This window comes from Chionomys nivalis, chromosome 7, assembly GCF_950005125.1.
Source record: "Chionomys nivalis chromosome 7, mChiNiv1.1, whole genome shotgun sequence".
Taxonomy (NCBI): Eukaryota; Metazoa; Chordata; class Mammalia; order Rodentia; family Cricetidae; genus Chionomys; species Chionomys nivalis.
In genome coordinates, this window is record NC_080092.1 from 3,986,311 (window position 1) to 4,008,786 (window position 22,476).

Sequence of the window (22,476 nt, forward strand, 5' to 3'; positions counted from 1 at the left end):
TTTCGAGACAGGGTTTCTCTGTAGCTTTGGAGCCTGTCCTGGAACTCCCTTTATAGACCAGGCTGGCCTCGAACTCACAGAGATCCGCCTGCCTCTGCCTCCCGAGTGCTGCCATGTCCTATATTTTATCCTGAAACAGGAGGTACAGGGCATCACTACCCCAAACTCATATATAACACCCCAGCAGCCAAGAGAACCGTGGCCCAAGCACTGAGGCCAGCTAGTGCCAGATGCAAGCCTCAAGTCTTTGTGTTTCCAGGGTCTGAGCCAGAGGAGCTGGGGTGCAGGAGTGGGGTGCAGGAGCTGGGGTGCAGGAGTGGGTCAGCCAATTGTCTGTCCCCAAGAATCCTCACCACCAGACTCTCAAAGCACAGCAGGGACCTTTGACTGAGACATCTTTGGGAAGAACTGCCAAGCCAGGTGTGGGAGCAAACGCCTTTAATCCCAGCACTCTGAAGGCAGAGGCAGGCGGTGGATCTCTGAGTCTGAGGCCAGTCTGTTCTACACAGCAAATTCCAGTATAGCCAGGGCTACAAAGAGAAACCCTGTCTCAGAATAAACTAAACTCTAACTGCCAAAGAACAACAGGGCCTGGGCACTGCGCTAGGACGGAAGCTGGGAGTCCTCAGCTCTCAGCGCTCCAGCACCGCCGGTTTCCTTTTCCTGTCTAGGCCCCAAAGACTCCCAGGCCAGAACCTGGCCTCTCATTCTGCTAACCCCAACACCCATCCATGCCCCAGCCAGGAAGACTATTAACATGGTCCCGGATGGACCTGGAGACATGCTGGCAAGAGTGAGCTCTTTGCCCCTTCTATCACCAGGGTGACCACCCAGGAGCAGTTATGTCCGCAAGCCCCTGGGAGCACAAAAGGCTCGAGATGCTACAGAAAAGATTAAGTTAACTTGGAAGAAACATGTTTTTCCAATCAGCTATAAAACCACGCATGCCGGAACTTTTGCAGATCTAGATGGCCACTTTGCCATTACCCAAAATTCCTCTCGTTCTTCCTTTCTCCACAAATAATTTCCCAAGGCTTTCAAGGGCACCAGCACGAGAGGCCCACAGTGTGGGATGAAGGGGACCCAGTGCTCCCATCAGAAAGCTCCTCTCCCATCAGAAACCCTGAGGGAGGAGGCGGGCACCATGCTAGCTGCATTCTCCAGTCCACCTCAGGCAGACCTCATCTATGCGCACAATCGCACTGATGTTTGGATTGGATACGTGTTTTATTACACTCACTTTTGTGAAAAGGCCTTTCTTTGTTGACATTTCTTCCCTGAGCCAAGTCTGGGGCAGCCTGCCAGAGGGAAAGGCCAAGATCCTGGAGGAGCCACGGAGCCTTAAAGGGCCACACTACCAACCACACAACTACACAAGCTAAAACATGTGGAAAAGCAGAACTGCTCTCACCCTCTACGGCAGGGGAACAGGATTCATGCCCTAGCCAGTGCGTTGACACCAGGGTGAGTCTAACAGCCTGCTGAGCGGTGGAGCGGCTCAGATTTGAAAGTGTTGTTTGCCACCAAGGTCCACATTAACTATTTATCTATTTAGGCTCATGTGCTCATGAGCCTGCTTGCAGGCCACATGGAAGGCAGAATTTTTTTCTTTTTAATTATTTATTTATTATGTATATAATATTCTGTCTGTGTGTATGTCTGCAGGCCAGAAGAGGGCACCAGACCTCATTACAGATGGTTGTGAGCCACCATGTAGTTGCCGGGAATTGAACTCAGGACCTTTGGAAGAGCATGCAATGCTCTTAACCACTGAGCCATCTCTCCAGTCCCCCCTTTTTTTTTTCTTTTTGGTTTTTCGAGATAGAGTTTCTCTGTAGCTTTGGAACCTGTCCTGGAACTAGCTTTTTTTTTTTTTTTTTTTAGGTTTATTTATTATGTATAGACTTCTTCCTGCATGTACAGGCCAGAAGAGGACACCAGATCTCATTATAGATGGTTGCCACCATGTAGGTACTGGGAATTGAACTCAGGACCTCTGTAAGAGCAGCTAGTGCTCTTAACCGCTGAGCCATCTCTCCAGTCCTGGAACTAGCTCTTGTAGCCCAGGCTGGCCTCGAGTTCCACCTGCCTCTGCCTCCCAAGTGCTGGGATGAAAGATGTGCACCATCACCACCCGGCTCTGGAAGGCAGGATCTTAAGACCATTTAAACACAAGACTCCCACTTAGAAAGCCCACCTTCTTCCTGGTATTCAAAAGCCAGTGAGAGGATTTTTACTGGTTGTAATGTAAGTCCCATAACACTTTAAAGAAAGGAAGATCTTTAACCCTGAGCCTAGAGGTGAAGATGGGAAATCCAGACACAGGACGAGGAGCTGGACATAGTCCTGATATGAAGACAGAGGAGGGCTCTCGAGGACCCTTAGTTTATAACTAACGAGTCCTTAGGCGAGATGCCACCAGTGAACCGAATGAGACCTCCTCCAGGTCCCCCAGGTGAATGCCCAGCAAGCGACACCTACACTCCCTCCAGCAATCTCGAGCAGAGACCCAGGCTTTCTGACAGGCCCTGGGTTCATGGGAGCAGAGATGGCAATCTGGTGTTTTAAAGTCACTTTGCTCACGACAGTGTGCCACACATTAGAGTTCCTAGCCACTGGTCTCGAGTGCCCATCCTAGCTGTTACGTCTCTCCAGTGTGGATTCCTGAGGACCCCGTGGGACACTGTCCCTGCTCTACTGGAGCAGTGTGAGAACTGAAACTGGCTCTGGAGTGAGAAGATGCTGGGTCCCAGCCTCCTGGGGCCTCTGGCGTCTTACCCAGGTGTCTTAGTGGTGGTCACCCTGATAGGTGACATTAAAGCCGGATCATCCTGCTAAGGCCGCCTGCCAGGTGAAGGTGTCCTATCTATGGCACTGTGGAATGAAAGGCAGCCTGTATATTCTATTCCATGTGTGGCAACCCCACAAGACACACAGCCACATTCAAGAATCAGCGACTCCACGAGACCACCGCCCCTACACAGCTCAAGACATTCCAGATGTCTATTCCAGAACATCTGGCAAAACCAAATATTCTACCCAAACAGCAGTCACAACTCCACTATTCCTTAATACTTTTTTCTTTTCCTTTTGAATTACGTTTCATATATCCCAGGCTGGATGCTAACTTACAATGTGTCCAAGAAGAACCTAAAATCTCTGGTCCTCCTGCTCCGCTTCTCAAGTACCTCGACACGGACATACACACTAAGTAAGGAAGTACGGTCAATCATTTGAAGTTCAAAACCCCGCCTGTCCTCGCCTATCTGGGCAGAACGGAGGCGCAGGTGTTTCTAATTTCCCATTTCCCAGCACAGGGCCTGCTTCTTAGATCCATCTACTTGTTCACACCATGCACATTCCTGTGCCCTCGGCTGAGCCAGAGGACCCCCGTGGAGGTGGGTTGGTGGTGCAGTGGGAGCAGTCACTTGGGGACCTCGGGGACTGTGGAACTTGGGGGCAGACAAGGCAGGAAGAATGGCCCCCTAACCAGAACCTGTGAATGCTATCTTAGTTGCAAAATGAAATTTTTTTCTAACTTTAAAAGAAAAAATAAAAAAAAAATTATATAAGCTTAAGCCAGCCTCTAAGTCACTGAGTTGCTGAGGGTGGCCTTGAACTTCTGATCCTCCTGTCTCCACCTCCTACACGCACCACCATTATCAGTGTGATGTAATGCGGGAAACCTGTGCTTCATGCACAACAGACAAGTACCTGTCAAGTGAGCCTCATTCCTAGCCTCGGGGGTGATTCTTGCAATGAACTGGGCCAGCATGCATGCAGGAGACATAAGGTAAGTTGTGCAGGAAGCAACAGGGGTCTTCCTCATTGTCTCCAGCAGGCACTAGTGCTTGGTGACAAAGGCCAGTGAAGCACACATCTTCTGGAGGAACCTGCTCAGACTGCTTGGACTCCAACAACAACCTGGCAGAGGAGTCATTTACCCTTCCTGACCCCATCCTCCTTCTCTACAGAGGACTGGGGATCTGGTTCAGAGGCAGGGCACTCATCCAGCATACATGAGGCTGTAGGTCTCATCCCCAGCACAAAATAGTGCTAAGTTTATCTGATTTAATTTGTATTTTACTTATTATTGTATGTGTATATGGGGGCACACCCAGGCCACTGCCCTTCTATGGAGGTCAGGACAACTTCAGGAATAGCTTCTCCTTCCACTACTCTGTGGTCCTTGAAATGAACTCAGGTCAGTAGGTTTACCCAGCATGCTATTTTAACCTCTCAGCCATCTCTTTGGCCCATAACAATAATAATAAAAGTATTTCAAAACTGCTTATAAAGGGATAGGCCTTGTGGCTCAAGCCTTTAACCCCCGGTTCTCAGCTGCCTGAGAGCGTTAGAGAGACCCTGTCTGAAAACAAAAGGTGCAGAGGGGCTGGGGTGTGGCGTAGCACAGTGACTGAGGACTTGCCTGGCATGTGTGAGGCCCTGGGTTCAATCCAAGCTCTAAATACTCTCAGTTGCTTATAGCTAGAGGTGGTGGTGCACGCCTTTAATCCCAGGGCTCCACGGGCAGAGAAGGGCGGATCTCTGTGTGAGACCCTGTCTCAATGACGACAACAACAACAACAGTAAAAATAACAGCTCATGAAAGTAATGAGAGCTGGACATGGTGCAGTTGAGAGACATAGGCAGGACGATCTCTGCAAGTTGGAGGACAACCTGGGCTACATCAGGAGTTTCAGGTCAGCTTCTACATAGCAATCCTGTCCCAAGAAACCTAAATAGATAAATAAGGCTTAGAGAAATGAAGTGACTCATCCAAGGCGACCCACTTAATAAAAGAAGCTAGAGTTGAATGTTAAGTTCCTCAGAAGCCATCTGGTGGCCAAACCACCCTCACTCCACCCCCATCTCAGTCTGGCCACAACGGGCAAAACTCCCAGGGTGGACGACTGTAAAACTTCTTGTGGCCCTGTTTGTTCCTTTGCTTCATTTTGTGGCTTTTCATTCTGGTCTCTGGCCCTCATCCCATCCCTGATGGCTCAGACCAGGCCCAGGACCAACCAGCAGGGGGTGCTATAAGCCATTCCAGAACCGTCCTGAGGCACCAACAGTGCAGAACGAAGGGGCTGGCTCCCAAGAGTGTCCCTAACAATACCGGCACCTACTAGTTCATGACTTGCCCTGTGGCCTACTAACCAGGATTTTGCTCCGCATGGCGGTGCAAGGGGAATATAGCCCCGAGGTAAATGAAGTTCAGCACAAACCTTGGTACCAAGTACACAATTGAACTGTCATGTTTATCAAGGGGATCATAGCTCCAGATTCCTCCCCCACATTGGTGGTTGCTCTTTACAGCCACCCTTTTATAGTCCAGATCTTTCCTCTCTGTGGAGCATTTGCCTGCTTTCCAGCAACACCTCACTCAGGCTACCGCAAGGGCTTCTAGCGGTCCCAAACGGCAGTACAGCAGTACATACCTATGATCCCAGAACCTCCAAAAGTTCAAGGCTAGCTTGGCCTAAAGAGTGTCTAAAAAAAAGAAACATGGCAGCGGGGGGAGGGGGGGGTGTGGGTGGGTGGGTGGGAGATGGGTGGACAAAAAGCAGTGCTGGAGACACAGTTCAGTCATGTCTACCATGCATAATCTCTGTGTTAAGATCCAGCACTGTGTGAACAGGCATGGTAGCACAACCTCCATCCTACACACAGGAGGGGAAGGCAGGAGGTTCACCAGGTCATCCAGGACAGCATGAGCTAGGAGAAAGCCTGTCTCACAGAAACGAACAAGGGCCAGTGAGATGGCTCAGTGCTAAAGCGTTTGCTGTAGGAATCTAATGAGCTCGGTTCAGTCCTCAGGACCCACAGTGGGAGAGTGGAATCCAGAGAGATGTCCTCCACACAGTGTCACGGATGCATGTGGGCACACTCAAGTGAATCTTAAAAATTACAAAATACAAACAAACAATAACAACAGAGAACTCATACTCAGGCCGGCAAGGCGGCTCTGAGGGTAGAGGTGCTTGCCACCAAGCCTAATGACCTGAGTTTGAACCTGTATCCAAGATGGGCAATAGTGGCACACACCTTTAATCCCAGCACTTGGGAGGCAGAGGCAGGCGGATCTCTGTAAGTTCAAGGCCAGCCTGGTCTACAAAGTGAGTTTCAGAACAGTCAAAACTGTTACACAGAGAAATCCTGTCTCGAAAAAAAAAAAATCAACTCCCAGAATTTATCCTCTTATCTCCACACCCACGCCACAGCAATGTACACCTATACAATACAAACAAAATAAATGAGTAAGCAAATAAATAAATGAGTAAACAATTTTTTTAAATCCTCAAATGCCACGCATAGTTCACAAGCACTGTGCCTTTGCTCGTGTATCTCCTGTCTTCAACCCGAAACTCGGCCATTGCTTGCACTTACTGAGTATCTACGTGTGCTATGCGTGTCCCTGGAGGACAGAGGTACCAATCAAGAATTTTAAAACAACTCAGAAGGGGGGAGCTAACTCCAGCTACCTCCCAAGGACCTACTAGCAGCATCTGTTGAAGGATTGCCTCCACTTTGAAGGCCAACCTTCAAACCCAAGATCAAGAAAGAAACAGAAGGACCAGGACCTGCCCCCACAGTGTGACGGTATTTCAGTTCCCTAATCCCAAGAAGGTAGGAACCCCAGGATGATGTCTTTATACACAGACTCAAAGCTATTACGTGCTTGATATAGTCACTATGACTAAATATGGCTGATATGCATCTACTCTTTCCCCACCCTGTTTTGTTTTGTTTTGTTTTGAAGACAGTTTCTCAGGTAGCCCAGGTTGGTGACCTTGAACTTCTGATCCTCTATCTCCTTAGTGCTGGGATTATAGGCAAGCACTACAAAGCCTAGCGTTTTGGAGTGCCGGGAATAAAACCCAGGGCTTCGTTCATGGTAAGTAAGCACTCCACCACTGGTCTACAGCTCCCCGTCTTTAGGTAGAGTCTTGCTATGTCAACAAAAGGTCTGGAACTTTCAGGATAGCCCAGAGTAGCCTTTCCCTCCAGAACACCAGGATTACAGTGTGTACCACTACACCCAGCTTCCCTCTCATCCTTGCAAGAAGCAGCTAGCTGATCAGGAAGTGTGGACCAATTGCCCACCACCAACTCTAGCTGGCCATACAACTCAGAGCTGATCCCTGACTTTTCACCACAGTTCTTCTAGTTTCTTTTTCTCCTTAATCATTAAATCATACACAAGCCAGCTAAAACACAAGACACACCCCTATCTCGCATGGCCGTTCTTTCCCCCTCCTGCAGAATTTTGCGGTAAAACTTCAGCTTTACAAGAACATGCAACAGAAAGAATTAGGGAACTCAGGCAATCCAAAACCAGCTAAGTGATGGTTTCGCATTTTTAAAATATATATAATGTAAAGCAGTTCCGAGAAAAGTGAAGTCACAGCCTAGGTTGCTTATTCTCAGTTCTTAGAAAAGAGCATTTCAAAAGGGAAGCTGCGCTGGGCGGGCACACAGGCTGCCGCCAGAGCCACGGTCTGGCGGGTGCTTGCTGATAAACTGACTTTGATTTGGCAGCCCAAGAGCTGAAGCCTCCGGATGCATTTTCATCTGGCGCTGTCAGAGAGGAAACGGCAGCCCCGACAGTGAGAGTTCTGAATGTGCAGAGAAACCACAGGCTCAGCTCTGGGAAGGCAGCCTCCAGCCGCCGGCCACTGCCATTTGCAGCGCTCCTCCCCCAGCTGGCGGCCACCTCTAGCCAGCCCACACTTTTCCATCCATCGGGTGTTATTCCCCAGGAGTTAGGTGAGGACACAGCTGTGAGGCTGTCAGCAGCTTCCAGTTCTCCAGTGGAGATGCAGAGAAGGCTTGTGCCACATTCAGCTCAACAGTTGCTCTAGGGTAAAACAGTTTGGGGACACCATTTTACTAAGAATCCTATAGCAGAGATCCTGTGGCCTGCACAAAATTCCATTTCAGACTGGGGTTCAAGAGGCAGAGCGTTTGCCTAGCACACAGGACCCAGGGCTGGAGTGGTACGCCTGCAGGTGGTCAGGGCTTCAAGATCATGTCCAGTCGTGGAGTTTGAGGCCAGCCTGGAATATGAGACTCTGAAAGTTAACTGGGGTGATAGCTTTGCAGTAGAGTCTGCCTAGTATGGGCTCTGTGCTGAAAAAAGTATGTGTGTGTGTGTGTGTGTTCTGTGTCTCTGTGTATGTGTTGCCTATGTCTGTGTGTGTAGTCTGTGTCAATGTGTGTATGTGTGTAGTCTGTGTCTCTGTGTATTTGTTGTCTATGTCTGTGTGTAGTCTGTGTCAGTGTGTGTGTATGGGTTGCCTACGTCTGTGTGTGTAGTCTGTGTTGATGTGTATGCATGTGTTGCCTATGTCTGTGTGTGTGTTGTCCGTGTGTGTGTAGTCTGTCGGTGTGTATGTATGGGTTGCCTATGTCTGTGTGTGTGTTGTCTGGGTGTATAGTCTATCGGTGTGTGTATCTGTGTTGCCTATGTCTGTGTGTGTGTTGTCTGTGTGTGTGTAGTCTGTCGGTGTGTATGTATGGGTTGCCTATGTCTGTGTGTGTTGTCTCTGTGTTGTTTAGTCTGTGCCTGTGTAACTTGTGTCTCTAGTTGGTGTGTGTCTGTGGTGTGTGTGGTCTGCGTCTGTGTATGTGTGTCTGTTTATTAAATTCCAATGCAATCAAAAGCAACTGATCAAGTGTTTCAGACAAGGAAGACCCTAAGGAGACATGACAACTAAACAGAATGTGGAATCCTGGGGGGAAGAAAGAAGAAATAAAGAAACCAGAATAGGGCTGGGGAGATGGCTCAGCCTTTAAAGACTAGGCTTAAAACCAAAAATAGAAGAAACCGGAATAAACTATAGATTTGGTACTAACTTCTCAGTATTTGCTTATCAATTTGTTAATTAGTTTTAACATCCACACTATACTAATATAAGACATTCATGATAGGAACTTGGTATGTCTACAATTCAATAAGTCCATTTGATCCCCACCACACTTAGTGGTGCATACCTGTCATCTCAGCACTCAGGAAGTTGAGGCTGGAGGATCAGGAGTTCCAGGACAGACTGGGAGACATCATGCCTCACATGTAAATAAATAGGCAAACAAACAAATAAATAAAAATAATAAAGACTTAGCCAGGCGGTGGTGGCACACGCCTTTAATACTAACACTAGGGAGGCAGAGGCAGGCAGATCTCTGTGAGTTCGAGGCCAGGCTGGTCTACATGAGCTAGTTACAAGACAGTCACCAAAGTTACACAGAGAAACCCTGTCTCAATAATAATAATAATGACTGTATATTTTTTGCAATTTTTCTGTAGCTCAGAAGATATACATTGGAGCTAGAGAGATGGTTCAGCAGTTAAGAACACTTGCTGCTCTTCCAGAGGAACTGAATTGGGTTCCTATCCAGCACCCACATAGGGCTGCTCAGACCTGCCTGTAATGCCAGAGAATACAATGCCCTCTTCTAGATTCACACATGCACACGCACGCGCGGGCACACCCCCACACATACACAAACAATAATAATAAAATAAAATAAAAATAATCAGGGCAGTGGTGGCGCACGCCTTTAATCCCAGCACTGGGGAGGCAGAGGCAGGCAGATCTCTGTGACTGGTCTACAAAGTGAGTTCCAGAACAGTCAAGACTACCACCAAGAAACCCTGTCCTGAAAAACTAAACAAATAAATGAATAATACAAATATATGTTAAAAAAATCATTCGGTAGTCAAACCCAGATCACTTTCCAACTTGATCTATCTATAAAGGAAAATGTTAGCACCCTTAGTCACAGCACTTGGGAGGCAGAGGCAGGGGGATGCTGGGAGTTCAAGGCCAGCCTGTATGACAAAATGAATTTCAGGACAGTCAGGGCTACACAAAGAAACTCTGCCTCAGGGAAAAAAAAAATCAAATAAAATAAAACAAACAACTTAACTCAATAATGTGAGCCTGGCAGTTTCTTACCAGACTAACCATGGGTTTGATGTGTTTCCTGGAGCTGCACTCCTAGCTGAGCTGCAAACTCTCCACACTAAACCTGTACCACGAGTTATTTGTGACCAATAGCAAACAGGATGTCACTCAATGGGCAAGCTGGAGACTCGGATATGTACGTGCTGAGAGACAGTGGAGCCCTGTAAGAAAAATGGGTATTCTGGCAGGAAAAGGACATGGCAGAGGCTCGCGTGAACACTCGGCAAGGCAACATGGCAGGCCCATCAGGGAAGGCGAAGTGAGGCAGCGGGAAGACCAGTGGCAGCTGGCAGTTGGGCGAAGGGGTGTATGGGTGCTATACAGGACTTTTAAGCAGGGACACTCTTCTGTCTGATACTGCAATGGAAAATATATGTCATGATGTGCCCGGCAAAACCTACAGAACCAAGCATGCAAGTGAACCCAAGAGTAAACTATGGGCTCCACTTGAAAAACTGCATCCGGAGAACCGAAGAGGAACCTCAGCAGTTAGAGCACTTGCTGCTCCCTCTAGAAGACCTGAGTTTGGTCCACAGAAGATGAACCAACTGGCAGTGTCTCCATGGTGCTGTAGAGCACCATCCTCCTCATCTTCCTTAGAGTCGCTCTGAGTACTTCCAGGACACCCTGAGATTGGATTTGTTGATGCTGTCACTCTCTCAGAGTAGGGGACTCCAGCTACTCTGTCCTGCACATGCAGGCCGTTTGTATGTCATTCTGCTTTCACTGCACATGGCCTTGCGGTCTCAGAAGGTGCTAGAGTATATTGTGTGGAAAGCTAACTGAAGGAGATTCTATCTGTGCATTTCTGGGGAGGTGCTCACCTATGCAGGGGTCAAACTTTCTGGTTAGGTCACCATGCTCCAGTAAGAACACCTCAGCCATGCTTTGTAAGTAAACCCAGTACTCACTGGCTCCCAAAGCTGGATTCCAATGGACTCGTACTTTGGTTTGTCGGTGGTATCCTATGAGGAGGGCACAGGTGTTTGTTGGCATCTCCCCAGTGAGAGGCCTCACAATGGGACTGACCAGGACATAGACACTTTGGACGGTTTAGAGTTCAGAGGAGTCAAGAGGTGTCAAGAGGTAGCTAGGTAGAAGAGACCCCAGGGACTCCAAAATCCATCTCCAATGCCATTCACTATTTCTAGTCTTAAGCCTTCTCATTATGTTTTTAACTGATTTTTATTTATGTGGATCTGTGTGAGCATGTGAGTCTATATGCTATGTTGTGGGTGTATCCTCAGAGGCCCTAAAGAGGAATCAGATTCCCGGGAGCTACAGGGAGTTACAGAAGTTGTGAGCCGCCTGGATGGGGCTGATAAACGGCCAACACTCTCTTCTGGCCTCCAAAGGCACCCCCCACACACATATACCTAAGAATAAAATTATTTTCAAAAGGGCATCCATGTAAGCAGGGCTGGAGGAACCAGCCTGCAATCCCAGCTACTGCGGCAGGAAGACAATAAACATGAGACCTGTCTGAGCTACAAATTAGCTCAAGGCCTTGACGCGTTTTCTAGGGGGGAGGACAGGATCACCTCTGCGTCCCCTCTCCTCACACTCTCTGTCCCTCTCCTGGCAAGTGAGATTATCTGCTGGTAAGCACCTCCTGACATTCACAGGTTAGTCAGGGTGTGGGGGTGTCTGGAAGAGAGGTGTGGGCCTGGGACTGCAGCACTCGGGAGCTTGAGACACTAGGACTCTGTCTTAAACATCAATGAGCTGGCGCTCTAGTTCAGTGACAGTGCTTGCCCAACATGCACAAGGCTTCAGGTTCAGTGGCATTTTCGGGAACACTATACGTTCTGTTTAATTTTTCTGAAAACCTAAGTTTCAACAAATCCTAGCTCCGGTTGGCGATGTGGCTCTAGTACTGCAGTGGTTGCCTGGCATGCACAAGAGCCAGATTAATCCCTGGCACCGCACAAGGCGGGTGTAGACATGGGAAGGTCTGGAATCTGAGGCTACCCTGGGCTGCATAAGACCTTGTCTTCAAAACAAACAAACAAACAAACAAACAAGCTTATTTTTTAAAACTAGCCATATACAATTGCTACTAGTGGTGGAATATCGGTCATTTGGGCAAAGTGCTCAGCAGTGTGAGAACATAGTACGGGCTCCCTTGGTCTCTCCCATCCAAACAGGAATCTAGTCTGGCAACAGCAACGCCAAAGCCCAACAGTGGTATAATCCCAACAAAAAGGTATTTCACGCAGAAAGGTCAGGACTCACTCCCTGGTTGTCTCTCCACAAAAGTTTTGAAGCAGAAGTACTTGAAAAGTCCGTTTCCATCCTTGAATTTTTAATTTCAACAAAGAATTCTGAGACTACTCCCACCATTCTAACAGCCGGTCTCACCTTCTGAATCTAAGGAAGATGGACAATGAGGAATGAGCACGCAGAAGCAGAGAGCCCGTCTGCACAGGGTGGTGCTGTGCTGAAGCAGAGAGCCCATCTGCACAGGGTGGTGCTGTGCTGAAGCAGAGAGCCCGTCTGCACAGAGCGGTGGCTGGCACCCGACAGCTGGAGACGGGGAGACAGGCCACAGTCTCCTCGTGTCCACAAATGCATTTTAATCCCACTGTCAGTAACTGAAACCCAAGGTTTGCGTCTTAAAGAAGCAAGCATTACCCCTCGCCAAACCAGAGACGGCCGACATGAGATTTCCATATGCCTCAGAGCGAGAGAAACAAACACACGTAAATGACAGAAAGGGAAAAGGCCGGAGATCTGCTTCTCATCCGCAAGTGGCCAAAGCCCTGGGCAGAGGGAAGGCTGAGTTAACGGATGCTCCAGCTCCGAGGGTCCAGACGTCTGGCTCCACCAAAGCAAATCTCGTCGTCAAACCTTTGCGATGCCCCCAAGACCCACATGGTGTAAAGCACTCCAGGGAAAGCTGTTCTTATGTCTAGAGGGTCTCCGCTCTAAGGGATGTTCCTGTGTAAGTCTTCCACCTCCAGCTCCCACATGCTTTCGTGGATAGGATTGTCAGAAAGATCCGTCATCTTCACAGCCTGCAGGCAGGGCTCAGGACTACAGGCCTGAACCACACCCATCACCATCACATACTTTCCTGGGAAGAGAGGAAAAAGTATGAACATCACCACGGCAGGAAGGGACAACCCACAAAGACCCTGACTTCAAGGCCTTGATCAGAGAAGGAAGATGCACACAGAAAGATTATCTAGGGCTTGGGGGGTGCAGCTCAGAGGCAAAGCTCACGCTAGCACGTACTAAGTCCTAGGTTTGATCTTTAGCCCTGCAAAATAAGGGGAAGAGGAGCTGAGGGTAGGGCCTAGCTGGTAAACGGCTTGTCATGCAAGCTAGAGGACCCGAGTTCAGATCCCCAGCATCCACGTAAAAAGCATGGCAGTGTATATGCATATGTGATCAGTGGTAAGGAAATGGACACAGTAGGACCCCTGGGGTTCTTTGCCCAGCCCAGTCAGAGAGCTCCTGATTCAGTGGGAGATCCTGTCTCAAAAAACAGGGTGAGAGCAATCGAGGAAGACACTTGATGTACCTCTGGCTCAACATACACCGGCATCTGTAAGCACACCCCCACACATTCACACAATCCTGACAGTAGATACCAAAACAAAGGCAGTCAGGGACCAAAACAGATACATGTGTGCACAATGAGGTCAGCGTTTAACCTGGAGGACTGCATCTGCATCTACTGGCATCTGCTTTTCATATGCTAACACAACAGGCAGCTCACTCAGCAGTCATGCCCCTGGAACGCAAGCATCTGCAGCCCAGTGGGTTATAATTAGACACACTGCCCCAGGCAGGGGCAGAAAACCCAAGCTATGCTCTCAGTCCTGTTCATTGCTCAATGCCAGAGTAAGTGACTGGTCCCTCTTCACAAGACGGGTACTCCTGCAAGGCCACTTCCTGACAGCCGAAATGTAAATCCAATTTTCCCCCTACACTGCCAAAAAAAGTTAGGCCAGGCACCAGCACACCCCTCCTCTCGCCAGCCACAGCACACTGTACTGTTGTTCCAATCCCTGCCACCCCCAACTTTATCCCAAGCCACACTGGGCACACAGGAAAATCAACAGAACTGGATGATCTGACAGAGCAACCACAACTTCCCATTCCCTGGGGGAAGCGCCTCTCCTTGAAAGCGCAACTTGGCTGGTCATAAACCACACAAAATGCAATTGTGTAAAAAGTCCCTTGTCACGGCAGGAAAGGCATGCAGCCAGCCCCCTGCATGCCTGGCTTCCACCAGCAGGCATGAGTTTGCACACAAGCCCAGTGCTTAGAATGAAAGAAGCCAAGCCCGAGGTGCCCATCTTTCCCATGACAGGGTCCACCTGAGGATCTGTGGCTCTAACTCTGGGCGCCATACTGGCTGTCCTCTGTACACGGCCCCAACTGGTGGTGAAGACAAAACCATTAGAATGACAAAGCTGAAGACCGGCTCTGTGGACTTGGAGGCAGAAGACACTACAGAAAACACTGGGACTAGTGCTGAGCCGGCCCACACACCCGTATCCCTCTGCAGGCACACTGATGCCTTCCACTTCTTCCCCACAGGACCCTGCTCAAGATCAAGCCTTCACCTTCTCCTGCTCGGGCTACTGCAATGTCCTCCCAACCACTAACAGTACTCTTGCCCAAGAGCCCCCCATCACAGCGCACTGTAAGCACCACTGTCTGCAGAACGAGGACCAGAGTTCCCAACCTCACTGTATCTTCAGAGGCCTAGAGGCAGGGCAGGAAGGAGCCAGGCAGCAACAAACCAGCAGGCATCAAGGTCATTTTAGAATGGACAGGTCCTTCCCAAACTGCAGCCTTTCAGAGCTGCCCCTTGGGGTCTTGTAACCTGCCTCCTGGCCTTTGCTGCTCCCATGGGGCCCTGTCCCTGTCCCCTACCTCCTGGCCATTGCTGCCCCCTGGGGCCCTGTCCCCTGGGGCCCTGTCCCTGTCCCCTGCCTCCTGGCCACTGCTACCCCCTGGGGCCCTGTCCCCTGGGGCCCTGTCCCTGTCCCCTGACTCCTGGCCTTTGCTGCCCCCCTGGGGCCCTGTCCCTGCCCTCCCCTCTCCCCCCCACCCCCGCCTTTGCACATGCTGTTTGAAGGTGCTGACAATCCACTACCGTACAGACACAGAATGTCCCAATTCTGACACTAAATATCATGAGTCCCAATAACCCAAGGAAGAGGGTTAGTCCCTACAGATAACGACAATGCAGCTTCAGGGTTGCCTCCTCCAGGAAGCCTTCCTGAATCCTTTGAACCTTGAACACGTATCCTTCTTCTATGCCTAATTCTGTATCTACTGACTCTAAATAAATTCCAGATGAACCATTGAACCAGCCAGACAAAAGTTTCTCTATGCTCTGCAGCTGGAAGTCCAGGTCTCCTGAGGCTAGCAATGGCTAACACAGGGAGTGCTTTTGTTGGGAATTTTCTACTTCACAAACACTGTACCATGCAGTACCAAGCAGGTACTGTAAGCACCACTCAAACAGAAGGAAGAGCTGTCACCCCTGTACATACAGGCTGGGCACATCTACAATCGTACCTTGTGTTTTAGTGGCCTATTTACGTCCCCGGTTCCTGGTGAGATGATTAATGAGCAAGAGGAAAGAGCATGGGCCCTGCCCCTGGGCATACAGGATAGAGGGTGAGGCCAACAGACTCAGTCCAACACAGGGACATCTGCTGGGTGCCAGGCTCACTCCCGCTGTGGCACCAGGCTTGAGACACTGTCTAAGGCTCACCTCAAGGAACATTGCCTAAGCTGGGACACCAAAAACCATGGAATGTGAGCAAAGCCAAAGCTAAGGCCAAGGGCAGTCAACTTTTTCTGTAAAGAACCAGACTACAGAAGTCAGGCTTTGGTGGGTCACAACTCCTGGACTATGTCATTCCAGTGAGTTGGTGACACTAACCTTTTATAAACTACAAATGCGTTTCACGTCAATAAAATTTCACTTGCAATGCTGATTTTTGAACTGCATATACTTTTCACACATTGTGACTGGTTTTTTAGACACATCAAAATGTAAAACGTAGGCCAGGTATCAAGCACACGCTTTTAATCCCATTGCTCAGGCAAGGGGACCTCTGAGTTCAAGGCCAGCAAGATCTACTTAGTGAGCTCTAGGCCACCCAAAGCAACAAAATGAGACCCTGTCTCAAAACAAACGAAAGTGTGACCTGGGCCAGTGAGATGGTTCAACAGGTGCCTGAATCTACTGACCCTACGTAAATACCAGATGAACCAATCTGACAACCTGAGTTCAATTCCTGGGACCCACACAGTGGAAGGAGATAACCAACTTCAAGACGGCTTCTGATCTGCACATAAGTATTACGGTGCATATACACACACACACACGCACATATACCCTTACTCAAAATAAATAAGACGTAACAAAAATAGTTTTAAAGAGCCAGGCATGTGTGAGAGCCAAAATTACATCTTAAGTTTTAATTATTATGTCTTAGAGATCCATGAAACAAAAATGCCTCTGGTCTGCAAGCCCCTTGCCCAAGGACAGACAGTTCCTGAGATGCTGGGGATGCTGTGTAGGGGAGATAACAAGCCACCTGTTTTCACTCCCCTCAACAAGTTTGTTCGACCCATCTGCACTGGATGTGCTTGGTGGGTGGGAGGTTCACAGGCAGGAAATACATCATGAGGTAAGCTTGCCTGGATTTAGGCTGGAGATACATCAAGATGAACACTTGCCCCTGACTGGATCTGATGGAATCAGCTGATGTAAGCCGTGACTTGGGGCCATTTTTTTCTGGGAAACCAGAGATGGACCTGGCCAGAGCCCATTCACTTGCCCAGTATTTAACTAAATCTTGCTTCAAATTTGGCTTTGAATTGTGACCTTATTTTTTTTTAATTATTTATTTATTATGTGTACAACATTCTGCTTCCCACACACCAGAAGAGGGCACCAGATCTCATTACAGATGGTTGTGAGCCATCATGTGGTTGCTGGGAATTGAACTCAGGACCTCTGGAAGAGCAGTCAGTGCTCCTAACCTCTGAGTCATCTTTCCAGCCCCGTGACCTTATTTTTGATCAGTGCAATTAACACATCGTGGTGCACGCCTTTGATCCCAGCACTTGGGAGGCAGAGGCAGGCGGATCTCTGTGAGTCTGAGGCCAGCCTGGTCTACAGAGTGAGACAGCTAGGGCTACACAGAAAAACCCATCACAAACAAAACAAAACAGACAAAAAGCTTTAAAATAAATGTAAAAGCTGGGTCTGGAGATAGAGCTCAGTGGGTAAGGCACTGAGCTTGATTACCAGCACTGTGTGTGTGTGAACTACTTTTGGTTTACAGTCCATTTAGTTGCTAGTCCTAAATTAGAGTAGGACTGGAGAGAGAGGAGAGAATGGAGAGAGAGAGAGAGAGAGAGAGAGACAGAGAGACAGAGACAGAGACAGAGCACAAGTAACTTAAGTCTGACTTTAAAACAGCCCAGGTCAGACTCCTGACCTAGTCTGTATCTAGACAGTCCCACACTCGGCAGGAAGCGTGCTTAGAGAGTCTGGCCTGACTTCACAGAAAGGCAGGCCTGGTGAATCCATAGGCTTCCTTCAGAAACCTGAGTCTGTGTCGAAGCTCCAGTGTCAAGTAGAGGCGGGCCTTGTCTATCTGGGTCACAGGTGCAGCCTAGCATCTCCCAGGAGGCCCCATGTATGATTTGTTCCCTTGATTCCTGGTCAGCGAAGTGAGACTCCTGGCCTCCAGTGCCTGTGTCCGAGGCCATCAGGTTCTCAGGACACCTAGGTGTCACGACCAGAGGCTAGGGTCAAGCTGTCAGGACCACAGTCCAAACACTGTAGTAGCTCAGGGGGTGGCCTCAAACCCAGCAAGATCAGCATCTCCTTGGAGCACATGAGAAACAAGTCTTAGAGACTTAAAAAACCTAAGGGGATGGGCTTCAACAAAGCCCTAGGCAGCAGCTGTTTATCAACTGTGAACCACAGTTATGTTATCTCAGTGGGAAACAAGAAAAGTGTTCCCAACCCCTCCAGGTAACAGTGGCTTTCCCAGATGAAGGTCCATCTGTCTGGGGACATTAAAAATGTACAGGCGTGGGACTGGGATATGGCTCAGTTGGGAGATTGCTTGCCTAACATGCACAAAGCCCTGGGTTTGACCCCCAGCACAGCATTTGCCTGTCTGTTATCCTAGCACTCAAATGATGGAAGTGGGAAGTTCAGGAGTTCAAGGTCCCCCTCAGCTATAAAGGGAATTTGAGGTCAGTCTAGATTACGTGCGACCCTACCTCAAAACAAACAGAAAAAAAGATATGCACACATTTCCCGAGACATTATTTCTCAAAACATATGGGGGAAATGAAAAACATCTATGGGGAGGGAACTTAGGACAGAGAAACCCAAAGCTCAAAACTAGGCGCATGACTGGGGGAGCTCAGGAACTTACACGTATTTTCATTGATTTATTTGTTTAATATTTTTGCCGTCTGGGTTGAACCCAAGGCCTCATCAATGCGAGAAAGTGCCCTACCAGTGAGCCCCATCCCAGGCCCTTTTTACGTTTTGTTCTGAAACAGGCTCTCACTAAGTTGCCTTGTTTGGCCTCAAACTCACTTTGTAGCTCAGACAGGCTTTGAACTTTGCCATTCCCCTGCCTCAGTCTCCTAGTATTGGGATGAAAGGTGTGCACCACCAGGTCAGGTTGGAACCTACGTTCTTGAACGTGGTGACAGGTTTAGCAGTCATTCGACAGGTTTGGGAAGTCACTTGACTGGGGTTGGGACAGGAAGGAGGAAGAATGCCTGGAGGTAGGACCGCCCCGCCCCCGGGAGGGACAGCCTCCTGCAGAGCCGGTCTGGCCCCCTTTACCTGGAATCAGGCAAGGCCGGCCTCGCGGTACGCGCTCCAGGCCGCGCACGGAGAAGGCCCCGCTCGGGTCGCGCAGCCGCGCCTGGCCGCCTCCCACCACCAGCACGGTGCCCTGCATCCACACGACCGCCAACTCCAGCGGCGCTCGGCCCACCGCCGCCCGCGACAGCCGCCACGCGCCCGGGCCTCCTTCCGCGTGGCGCCGCAGCTGCCCTGCCAGCACCTTGAGTGGTGGCGACCGCGGCAGCCGTACGGCCCCGGTGCCCCCCGAGGGCGGAGACTCCACCGCCGCCGCCATGCTGCGCCACCGCCACTTTCCCGCCAACTCTGATGGGTAGCGGGGGCTTGGCGAGCGGCAACCAATCAGGAGCGCGCTGGTCGGAACCAGCCAATGGTCGGGGTTAGGGGTGGGACCACCGTGCCAGGACTGCGCGTGCGTACTTAGAGTAACAGCCTGAAGCTAAACATGAACCGGTAAATGAAGGCAGGGAATGCTTTGGTTTACAAGTTGGTCTTGAACTCTCAGAGATCCGCCTGGCTCTGTCTCCCAAAAGCTGGGATTAAAGGCGTGTACCACCACCACCCTACCCTACACACACCCCGGCCTTTTTTATCAATTTATTTATCTTGAGATATGCAGGTTTGTTGGCACTCTTTTTCGTGCCTCACTGGTAAACTGTTCCGTGCCTCACTGGTAACTTTGGTAAGAGATTTCTTCTCAACCATCTTGTACTCAGACTATATAGAATAAGTTCCTGAGATTATCATGAGTTTTATCAGGAGAAACCTTCCAAAAGAAAATAAATATACATATATGAGTTCAATGATTAAAAAATTTCTCTTTCAAAACAAGTTGTGGTTCACACGTGTAACCCTAGCACGCAGGAGGTGGGCTGGAGGATGACTTAACTACACCGTTGAGTTGGAGGCCAACCTGGGATACAAGAGCCCTGTCTTGAAACACCATAATAAATAAATAAATTAGACAATTACCTTTCCGTTAGGGGTATAACTCTATAGGAGAATGTTTACCTAGCAATCAAGAGGCCCTATATCCAATACGAAAGAACTTTCTCTTTCAACCTGATCAGATGGCTCAACAGATAAGTCACTTGCCACCAAATCTGATGACCAGGGTTCCGAATTTCCCAAGACCCACAGGGTAGAGGAAAAGAATTAACTCCCAAAAATGGTTCCCTGACTTCCATAAGTGCACAGTGGCACATGTGCACCCCACCACACACACTAAATGTAAAGTATCTTTAAAGACGCAAACAAAACTTGGCATGTGTGTGTCACCTGTGAAGTGACTAATTTATCATTGTGTCCTCCTGCACAGTTTAGTATTCTGAAGTCAGTAATACCGAACACTGAAATGAAAGCCCATGCTCGAGAATACTCACAACTGATCAGGAAATGATAACCATAGGAGGTGGCAGGTATACTGACTGCCCATGTGATCGTATATAGTTATCAAAATATCACACTCTTTCCTATAAATAGATACAACTACTCACATAATGGGAAAATGTTTTTGAAGCTAGAAATAATGCTAAGAAAGGCAATGAGGACAACCAAACTGTCCTTTCTTTTTCATTTGAGTTTTGTAAAGTTACATTTATTTATTCTTAGGGGTGTACATGCCACATGTGTGGAGGTGAGAACACGGCTTTTGGGAGTCAGCTCTCCTCTACCACGTGAATACCAGGGATCAAGGTTAAGTCTTACCAATGGGCATCTTTGTCTGCTGAGCCACCTAGCCAGCGTCTCCCTTCCTGTATTATTTTTGTTCCATTTTAATAATTTATAAATATTAGATCTCAAGGAAACCTAGGACAAATGGCCAACTGAGGTGCCTATTAACATATCAATTCAGATGCTGGACCCAGCTGTCCCAGCATCACTCAAAACCTGTGGCTTCCCAGCACTGCTCACCTTGCCCCCACCCTCATCCTCTCCAGCCCAGGGGCTTCCCTTCTGTCAGCTTCAGATCCATATATAACTCGGCCATTGTGGCTGCAAAACCCCCGTGGTCTCCTGGCTCGCTCTTGGCCTCTTAGTCTGTAGCTCCCCCTTTCTCTTCCTCTCCCCCAACCCCATGGCCCTGTCTATTCTGCTGACCGTGTTTAGTCTGGACCCTTCCAGATGCCTCTGGCTGTGTTTTCCCTCATATATACAATAAAACCTTTTCCTCAGCTATATCTAGGAATGCTCATGTCCTAATTTTCATTGAATAAAGTAATTTAAAAGTTGAAAGAAGAGCTGGGCATAGTGGTGCACACCTTTAATCCCAACACTCTGGAGGCAGAGGCAGGCGGATCTCTAGGACTTTGAGACCAGCCTGGTCTACAAATTGAGTTCCAGGACAGCCAGGGCTTTTACACTACCTGCTCCCCAAATTAACTCTTATATTACCTCATCATTCATGAAAGAAATGTCCACTGTGAAACTTAGAAAAGGAACCTTTAGAGTGGGAAGTCACTGTAAAACATATTCAAGGATATCTATTTTTCACTTCTGAGGGTATTAACTTACAGATTATTTATTTTGTCACAGGGTTTCACTGTGTAGTCCTAAATATCCTAGAACTTGCTCTATAGACCAGGCTGGCCTCAAACTCGGAGATCCTACTACCTCTCCCTACTGAGTGTTAGGATTAAAGCTGTATGCAGAGGAATGCAGGCGTGCTCACACACGAGTAAATAAAAAACAATTTTAAATAATTTAAGATAGTGAATCAGGCCCATCCCTTGGGACTCTGGAGAGAGTACCACACAAGCCTCCAGGCCCTGGAAAGGCTGTTTTCCAGTGGCGAGGATGCTGAGGATCTCCGAGGCTCTGTGGCTTGCTCAGGGGCATCCATCTCTATACTTCCATCACGCTGGAGAGGAACTGATTCCTGGACTGAGCCAGGAAAATCAAGAGTCCTATCCTTCCATGTCCCAGCCCCTGCTGCCCTTTCCTGGGTAACTAGAAGCCAGAGGAGCGATGGAGAAAGCAGCTAGGGTGAAACAGAGGCTCCTGGGAATCCCCCACCATTTTCTGGCCTCCCCAACACTCTACCACAAGGCTGCTGATGGAGGAATTTCCCCAAATCCAAGGCCGGACATGTTCTGAGAGTGATTTGCACTCCCAGAGAACGAGCATTCCACGTAGGAGCTGTGTCTGCCTCAGGAGGAGCCAGGACAGCAAGTATTTAGGAAGCTGCCAGGGTTTCAAAATGGCTGGGATGCACGAGAAATGGAGGAGTTGGGACGGAGGAAGCTGTGCCTATGGGACCTCATTTCTGTTTTTCACACACACTTGCATGTGTGTTTGTGGTACATGTGCATGTTTGTATGAATGTGTGCATGTGGGCATGAGAGTATGTGAACATGATGAGGGTGATCCTACATGTGGAGGTCAGAAGTGGTTGGTTTCCTATCTCTTCCTTGATCGCCCTCTCTACAGTGTGTGTTTGTGTGCGTGCATACACAAACCCACGCATACACACGCACACATGCCAGAGAGACACCGTATACATGTAGAGTTCAGAGGACATTTGTAGGAGGCAGCTCTCTCCTTCCACCATGTGGGTACGTCCCATGGTGGAACTCTGGTGGTCAGGGTTGGCAATGAGCGCCTTTATCAGGGAGCTCTCGCATCAGT

At 48.9% G+C, this 22,476-nt stretch overlaps 1 protein-coding gene across 1 annotated transcript; it reads right to left on the bottom strand.

Moving 5' to 3' along the window:
• Window positions 1–12,044: 12,044 nt before the first annotated feature.
• Window positions 12,045–19,142, bottom strand: Rmi2 (RecQ mediated genome instability 2). The gene is made up of 2 exons (XM_057776323.1): window positions 18,829–19,142; window positions 12,045–13,047 (listed from the first exon to the last, which is right to left on the bottom strand). The coding sequence occupies exons 1-2, from the start codon at window positions 19,124–19,126 to the stop codon at window positions 12,899–12,901; spliced, it is 447 nt and encodes a 148-aa protein (XP_057632306.1). The 5' UTR covers window positions 19,127–19,142; the 3' UTR covers window positions 12,045–12,898.
• Window positions 19,143–22,476: the final 3,334 nt, after the last annotated feature.